This window comes from Microtus ochrogaster, unplaced genomic scaffold, assembly GCF_000317375.1.
Source record: "Microtus ochrogaster isolate Prairie Vole_2 unplaced genomic scaffold, MicOch1.0 UNK207, whole genome shotgun sequence".
Taxonomy (NCBI): domain Eukaryota; kingdom Metazoa; phylum Chordata; class Mammalia; order Rodentia; family Cricetidae; genus Microtus; species Microtus ochrogaster.
The window spans coordinates 3,766-12,590 of NW_004949305.1; the positions used below are offsets into that span (position 1 = coordinate 3,766).

The 8,825-nt window shown below is 38.3% G+C and overlaps 1 protein-coding gene across 1 annotated transcript; it reads right to left on the reverse strand.

The window, feature by feature from the left end:
• Positions 1-3,883: 3,883 nt before the first annotated feature.
• On the reverse strand, positions 3,884-4,801 carry LOC101995740 (olfactory receptor 142). Its single transcript, XM_005372137.1, has one exon. It carries the CDS (start codon positions 4,799-4,801, stop codon positions 3,884-3,886), a length of 918 nt encoding a protein of 305 aa, XP_005372194.1.
• Between the last annotated feature and the right edge of the window lie 4,024 nt (positions 4,802-8,825).

Genomic DNA, 8,825 nt, shown 5'->3' on the forward strand with positions numbered 1-8,825 from the left:
TGGTAGTTTCACTTGGCGTCTTTCAGTGAGGGACCAAGTTCTGTCTTGGTACTGCAAGTACAACTTTGAGGCACGTGGGAGGCTGTCTTGTAGAATATGGATGTGTTTTGGCAGAATCCATAGCTGAGCATATGAAGATGAGCAAGGAGAACTATGTATGACCTTGGAGCTCAAGAGGGGAGACAAACTATGAAGTGATGGGCGTTCAGACCCGTAGCAGCATTACTGCAGCTATAGACCCAGATCAAATGGGACATACATTATGAGCTACAATAATGACTAGTTAGAGTATTTATTTTCTTTCAGAAATTTCATCACTTTCATCCACAGTCCATGAAATATTGACCTGCACGTCCAGGAAGAAGACAGTTGTGAGTGTTGGCATTATCTGCCACATTGACCAAGTAGCTGGTTAGTATTTACACATGAAACATTTACACATGAAACATTGACCTGCACGTCCAGGAAGAAGACAGTTGTGAGTGTTGGCATTATCTGCCACATTGACCAAGTAGCTGGTTAGTATTTACACATGAAACATTTACACATGAAACATTGACCTGCACGTCCAGGAAGAAGACAATTGTGAGTGTTGGCATTATCTGCCACATTGACCAAGTAGCTGGTTGGTATTTACACATGGTGCCTGTGCATTTTCTTAAATGGCAGTTACCCTCACATCCATGTTGACCAGCATGTATTAAAAAAAGAGAGGAAGCAAATAGCTTCTATCCTGTATTATCTTATTAATCTACTATAATGAATATCTGATCTGATCCTGTGTTGATATTGTAACCCAGCTCTTTAGAATGCTATGGACCTAATAGGGGCATTGGTAGACTACAATATTGTCCACACTATGGTTACAGAGATAGAGGCTGGAATCAGATATCGTGGCTCATTAATGACTTGAACTTATTATTTGTTTTCATTTTGTATTTTTTGAGACGAGTTTGACAATGTAGCTCAGGCTGGTAGGGAAAGTGACTCACCCAATTCATGAGCACATGCGTCTCGTGGTCCCTAATCGTGCCCTTAGTTATAGAACTGAAGCTTCTGGGAATCTCAAGGAAGTAGAAGTTCTCAACTCTGAAGAGCCTCCAAGGGATTAATTTGTTTCTTCACAAACTTTTCTTGACTCTTCAGCTCCTTCAGGTATAATTAGTTGCTGAAGACTGCTGCAGAGCCAAAAAGCCTGGCGCATATCAGAAGCAGAAGACCGGTGGCTGACCTCAGAGAATAGAGGACTAATTAGTCCCTCCTTTCCCTGGAGACCAATGTATCAGCAGAGAACATTTTCTTCTGAGCTCAGAGGCTGTTGTCTGAGTTATGGATGGCTGGTGGAAACCACAAATAGTTTCTCCGTTTAGAGTAGTATCCCATGTATAATTCTGTAACTTGCTTTTTTATTCGTAACAATGCATTTTGGAGCCTTTTCCAATGTGCACACACATATTCATTATTTGTGTGTGTGTGTATTTTCAAGTGACCTCTATTTTACTTGATAATAGCCCTCTTAATTATTTTTCTTTTCTTTTTGAGAGTACAATAAAATCACATCATTTCCCCCTTCCCTGTTCTTCCCCTCAAAACCTCACATATAACCCCTTGTTCTACAAATTCCTGTCCTCTTTTTTTGTGAATCGTTATTATGTAGATGTATATACATATATAGACCTCAGTCTGTACACTGTTACTTGTATTATGCTTTCAGGCCTGACCGTTTGGTATTGGATAACCAGTTGGTGGGCTCCTTCCAAGAGAGAACTATTTCTCCCACCCTTAGGATCCCTTAGTTGCCTGTAGTTCTTTCTGTAGGGTTGATAAGACACCTACTTTTTAATATTTACAAATATTTTATTTTATGCACATCATTAAGTATGTGTGTGCATACATTTATATACTTTTTTTTACATTCTTTTTTACATTTTTTTTTACATTTATATACTTTTGTGGTAGGGGATATACATTAGTTTAGTCAGTATGAATTTTAAAGGCATTTCCTTCAAAAAAAAATCAAAGCAGAACTACCAGATTATCCAGCTGTGCAACTCTTGGGACTGTGCCCAAAGGAATCTAAATCCTTATCAAAGAGAGAGATTTGCATGCCTGTGGATTTGCTGTGTGGTTCGCAATACCCATGGTGTAGAAACAGCTTAGGTTTTTGTCACAGATAAATGGGTGCAAGGGAGAGAGACAGAGATGAGGGGACAGGGAGATGAGTGGGGTCAGAATGCATGATGTGAAACCCGCAAATAATCAATAAAAAGTTAATAAACAAAACTCTGTCATACGTGTATACCACATATATAAAGAGGAATCAAAATATATATAGTGAGAGGTAGGCATAGATATCACATTTTTCTGCACCCATTTATCTGTGACAAAAACCTAAGCTGTCTCCCCTACCACAAAAGTATGATACAGAAGGAGGAGGACAGAGGGATGAATAACACCAAAATAACAACCGTGCTGCTGAAAAGTTCAAAATAAGCAGGCTCTTTTACCCTGTACTATAATGTCTTGAATAATTCTTCGTTGTCTTAAGATTTACTGTTTTAATGATTATTGGTTTGTTTGTCTTTTCCAAAGACTTAAAAGTCTCAGAAGAAGAGAAAATAGATGGTACAATTAGTGTTTGGTAAGCACAGTTAAACAAAAATTCAAAAGAATCTTTGGTGGTGGCATAGAACATCTTTGTAAAAATTCACAATTTTAAAAGTATTATTTTGGTATTTTTTGTCTCTCCTTCCCCCTTCTCCTTCTATATCAGACCTCCTATCTTCTCAGTTCATATAAGAGCATGAACAAGGCAAGTGGGTGGCCCTGGAGCTGTGACAGGCTGTTTGCTCTAGCACTTGGAGCTTTTGAAGCTTCTCTGTACTTCAACAACACCTGCCTCTGAGAAGCAAGTATCTGCCAACACTAACAAATACCACTTACTCAATGCTTCCTTAAGCACAAAGAACAACCAGAATTTCTTACATTCACTTCCAAAGGTGTGATTCATGAGTCATCAAATTGTGTTCTAACTTTTAAAAGGAATGATGTACTTAAAGGCAAGATATTCATTTCCATTAAGATGCGAAAGTATATTCTAGTACAAATGTAAAACTACATTCAGTAGACTCTACTTGTCTACACTTTCAGGTGTCACAGTCCCAGTTATCTGTGACTAACCTCAGCCCCCAAACAATCAATGGGAAATTTCAGAAGTAAGAATTGTAGGTTATAGTCTTCAAGTTGTTTGACTGCATCCTCCTAAGGACACGAATGCCCACTTTGCCAGTGTTTTCGCTCTGTATGCCTCTCAACTCGCAGTCAGATACTGTGCCAAGCCCACAGCCTGGCACCCAGCTCTTCCATTGCAGGAACTCTTATTTGCCCCATAGTGCTCCTAAAGAATAATAGTCATGCTGCAAAGGAATTGCCAGGATAAAGAACCTGGAGTGTAGAGCAACTCTGTGCTGTGTGACAGATCCATGGAGCAAACAAAGAAAAATCAAATCACAATCATCTGTTTTATCTAACTTCTACTCACTGGGGTATATTAAACACTGTGAAAACATGAGCTAGTTTAAGCAAACATAAACATAACATGTATTTTCAAGAAAGGAAAAATTAGTTTGAAATAATAAAAACACATATCTGAAATTCAGGGATCTATCTTCACGTTAGTAGATTAGTTTTAGAACTAAGATTTAAGGAAAACTGAAGCACAGGACAAGTTATCTAGTAAAGTGCCGTGATTAAATTTTTACTACAATTCTTACTAGATTTTTTTCTTAGAAAGAAAGAAAAAGAAAAGAAAATCTTACTAAAAACAAAACCCATTTCAATAAGCACCCAAACCAAGATATATTTGTAATTTGTTTGTGGTCCCTCAGTTCTCTGGTTGTCTCCAAAACTTCCTTATGGCATTTTTCATCTCTGCATTCCTTAATGTGTAGACAATGGGGTTCAGCATGGGGGTGATGACTGTGTAGAACACAGCCACAAGCTTGTCCACAGTGTAGGTAGAGGAAGGTCTCATGTAAATAAAAGTGCCAGGCCCAAAGAACAAGAGGACGACTGTAATGTGGGAGGCACAGGTGGAGAGGGCCTTGCGCCTCCCCTCTGCAGAATGGTTCCGCAAGTTCACAAGGATGGTGATATAGGAAGTCACCAAAATAAGGAGAGAGATAATAGAGATTAAACCACTGTTGGCCATCACGATAAACCCTTCCATAAAGGTGTCAGTGCAGGCAAGTTTAAACAATGGCTGGAGGTCACAGAAGTAGTGGTCAATTACATTGGGACCACAGAAGGGCAATGGAATGGTGATGAGGATCTGGATGGTGGAGTGAATGAGGCCCCCCAGCCAGGAGCCAGCTACCAGCATGTGACACACTTGATGACTCATGATGTTCATGTAATGGAGAGGTTTGCAGATGGCCACATAGCGATCATAGGCCATCACCACAAGCAGAAGAACCTCAACAACCCCAAAAAAATGGAAGAAAAATATCTGAGCCAGGCAGCCCTTCAGAGAGATGGTTTTAATCTTTACAAGTAAGTCAGTGATGAACTTAGGGACAACGGTAGAGGAGTAACAGATCTCCACCAGGGACAAGGAGCTGAGGAAGATGTACATAGGAGAACGCAGACTCTTACTGACACTGACTATCACAACAATGAGGCCATTGCCCAGCACTGTGGCCAGGTACACGGGAAGGAACAATACAAAGCACACTTTCTGTACCTCTGGATCCTGGAAAAGGCCGGTGAAAATTAACTCAGTGACATTATTTTCATTGGCCATGGAGTGAACTCAAGCGTGTTGGACATCAGATAGAATGACGGCTAGAAAAAAGCCAAAAATTTTAGCACAAATTAATTTTACTAAAAGCATTCTGGAAAGAACAGACTGTTTTACTATACACTTACTACTCAGTCTTTCATTTCACCAGTATATTCTCATTCAGGATTAAATATTAGTAACTTAATGGTTTTATTTCTTTTATTTTTGTTTCATTTAATTATTAACAGAGAGTAAAATCCAGAATAATGTTGATATACTCATAATCACATAGAAAATGTAACTCAAAATAAGTCCGTCTAACTTTCAGCCCAGGTATCTTTCTAATTTATCACAAGGAATTCTGAAGTTAAGATTTCAAGATATGGGGCTGCAGAGGTGGCTCAGAGGTTAAGAGCATTGTCTGCTCTTCCAAAGGTTCTCAGTTCAATTCCCAGCAACCACATGGTGGCTCACAACCATCTGTAATGGGGTCTGGTGCCCTCTTCTGGCAAGCAGGCATATACACAGAATACTGTATGCATAATAAATAAATAAACATTTTTTTTAAAAAAAGATTTCAAGATATATTATAAGTAGATAGATGATAGATGCATATACAGAAACATAGATCATGTGTTTGTATTATCTTCATTGCATTTAATAAGTCTTCCTTTTGAGTCATCTCTTGGACACTGTGCTGGTTGGAATTCTTTATATCCTTTTTTTCCTCAGAGAAGTACTACATCTGTAGTATAGACTTGGTAATTAATAAAGAATACATATTTGCTAGCTCATGATTCTACAAGTTGGGAAGTACAAAGTAAACTCAGACTCAATGTATTGTGACATGGCAGACATTATATGATGAGACAGACAAACAGGACAAAGAAAGCTCCCTTTGACATGCAGTCTTCAAGTCTGCAGAGTGATACATGCGCACAATAAGCTGTGGTGATTCAGTTACAACCAGACATCCAACTTCCAAAACCATAAACTCACCAGGAAACAAAGCTACACTTTCGCAAGAAATAATTTTCCTGTTGTTTTTGCCCTTTCCCAATGTCTTCCATGATGTTTTCTCTCCTCAGTGTCCCAGTCCTCACTGTACTCAAAGTAGAATCCTCTACATCTTCTTGCCTCAAGAACTATGTTTCTACAACAAATGTTCACATCTCTGAGAGTGTGGAACTAACTATGTGTTCCACCCTGTTCCACAATCATTTCCCACCATCAACCACCAAATCTACTGAGAGACGTTCATTCCAAAGAAACAGAGAAGTTCCAAAATAGCTAAGTGGAATTAGGTGAGTGAAGCAATAGAGAGTGGATTCCATAGAGAAAAGAGATGCTGAAAAGGGAAAGGTTATGTTCCCAGACACAATAGTGATGGTGTACATATGAACTCCCAGAAACTGGCAGCATGTGCAAGACCTGCACAAATTCCAGATAGACAAAATCCCGGCATGGAAAAGGACCAGGGGATGAAAACAATTCCACCACAGACAAAAGATCTATTTGTAACTGATACCCACTGAGAGAGAGAAAAATCACTTTTCTCCCATAGAGTGACACTGTGTATATCAACCATACTCCAAGTTCACCCAATACCCAGAATCAATGAGGCAACACAAAACAGACTCTATATTAGGAGGGGAGTCTTGTGGAATTTAGGTAGTTTGGGGTAGGTGGGATTGTTACTGTTGTTGTTTGGTTGGTTAGCTGATTTTTGTTTAGGTTAGCTCATTTTTTTGAAGAAAAAAAATATAAAGTTGGATGGGTATAGAGAGGGAGAATCTGGGAGTAGTAATAGGAAACTGGAAAAGAATATGTTTAAAATATGCTATAGAGATGAATGCTTTGCATTTGTATGGATCTTGGTTTATTGATACAATTTAAGGTCAATTCTTTTATATGTGTATTTTTTCTCTTATTTAGGGTATGCTGTGTTTGTGAAGCTCATTTAAAAATGCAATGCATCATTAAAAATTATGAATTGAAAGATAGTCATTTATAATAATGAAACTTTTAGTCGTGTTAGTTAGGTTTTCTAGATATATAGAGATATATTTCTGATGAATAGGTATCCTTCAAATCTTTCAAATCTAGGAATATTGCATTTAAAGTATTTTAAGAACTTAGGATGTTTTATGACAGTGAGACGTGTCTGCCTCTGGCAGCACCAATTACTTCCGAGCGGTGGTGGGCATTGTATAAAATGTATTAATTAAAATAAGTAAGAACTAAAACTTTTGAGACAGCAGAAAACACTGACAAAGATGATAAGAGAGATGGAAGTTTATGTATATTACAAATAACCTTGACAAGGTTTAATCCCTGAATTAGGAAAACACACAAAGTTGCATAGCTTCTTATGTTTCCTGGATCGGTTCCCCAAACAGGAAGACATCTGACATCTAATAACCTTTTTTTAAACACAACCTGCTCCTATTCAGCTCTGTCTTTTCTACATTTAATCTTCTCTCTCTCTCTCCTCTCTCTCTCCAACCCCCAAACATTTAGCAATTGAGAAATTCCTCCTCTTTCCCCACAATGACTGACACACCAAGGAAAATGCAAACCAGGAGAAGAAGGTTATAAAGTCACACCAGCAGACAGACATGTAGTTTATACAGACAGGGGAAGAGAAAATAATGAGTTACCTGATACCTATTGCAGCCTGTAGACTCTGCTTCTTACTTCAAGTCGCTTCACCTACCTTCTGGTCAGAAGACCTGGTGTGCTCCTTGCTCCCAGGTAGAGCAGTATTTAGACCACGTAGACTTCAAATAAATTGTTTCTAATTCATCATAAAAATTCTCCTCTCCCATAGAACATGCTATGCCTCAAGGAGAGGTTTGCTCTGGGGAAAAAAATCTATATAGAGAAGGAGCATCAGATTCCTCCTTACAGATTCTGTTTTCTTTCATAAGTGAAGTCCCTTGACTAATATCATCACTGAGCAGATTTCCTACTGAAGACCCAAACCAAGTCACACTCAGCAAAACTACATTAGGAGTGTTTTCTTAAACACTTTAGAGAATAATTTATAATAATCTAATATTAACTTCTGAATGTATAAAAAAGGGAAGAGTCTGAGAAAGGTGAATTGATTTCCCAAAACCACACTCTGTTCTTTATTTGGTACTATCACAGGAAACAATGTTCTCTCCAAATCATTAGGCTTTGGGGATATGAGGTGGAAATGTTACTGCCTTTCAAAGGTTGGATCTGTCCCCTATGGAGTATTTAGAAAATAAAGTGATGACGAAGACAAATCACAAGGAAAAAATATTTAGACTTACAACTTTAGAATAAAAATAAAAATTCATGAGATTAGGAAATTCAGCGGTAATAAAATCCTGCTTTGATGCCTCAGTCATGTCTATCCACACAGGGTCCAAAGGTTGTGATTAAATGCTCAGATTCTTGGACTATTTATGATGAATGAGGCCACACATATGATCATGAGACCGACTTCCCCAAGGAATTTCTCTTACCTGTAGGAAAACTTAGGCAAATAAAGAATGACTTAGGGAAAGTTTCTAAATCTTTTTCAATCATTTTAATGTCATTTCAGTATTACTTTACACCCAACAAGGAGAAGGTACATAAAAAAGTAAAGGTAATAGGGCTTATTGCCAATGGTTTCTGATTGATATAGCAGAACTTTTAAAAAGGAAGAGAAAGTCCTTGGGCACTAAGTTTTTATCAGCTACTGAATAAGTATACAACTGAGGACAGCCTATCCTCTTTACCACTTTTATATAAAACTATAGTGTTGATTGACATTACTATATTTTCATCTTCTCATTCTCACATTTGCATATTTGTGTACAACATACATTATAAAACTACTTGCCCCCTATCCTTCTGCCTCTGTATCTGTGAATGATAGTTGTCTATACCCACTGAATATGTCAAGAATTGGACTCTGAGCCGGGCGGTGGTGGTGCACGCCTTTAATCCCAGTACTCGGGAGGCAGAGGCAGGCGGATCTCTGTGAGTTCGAGGCCAGCCTGGTCTACCAAGGGAGTTCCAGGACAGG

Excerpts from the sequence above, each read along its gene's own strand:
- LOC101995740 (XM_005372137.1), bottom strand. The coding sequence starts at position 4,801 with ATGGCCAATGAAAATAATGTCACTGAGTTAATTTTCACCGGCCTTTTC.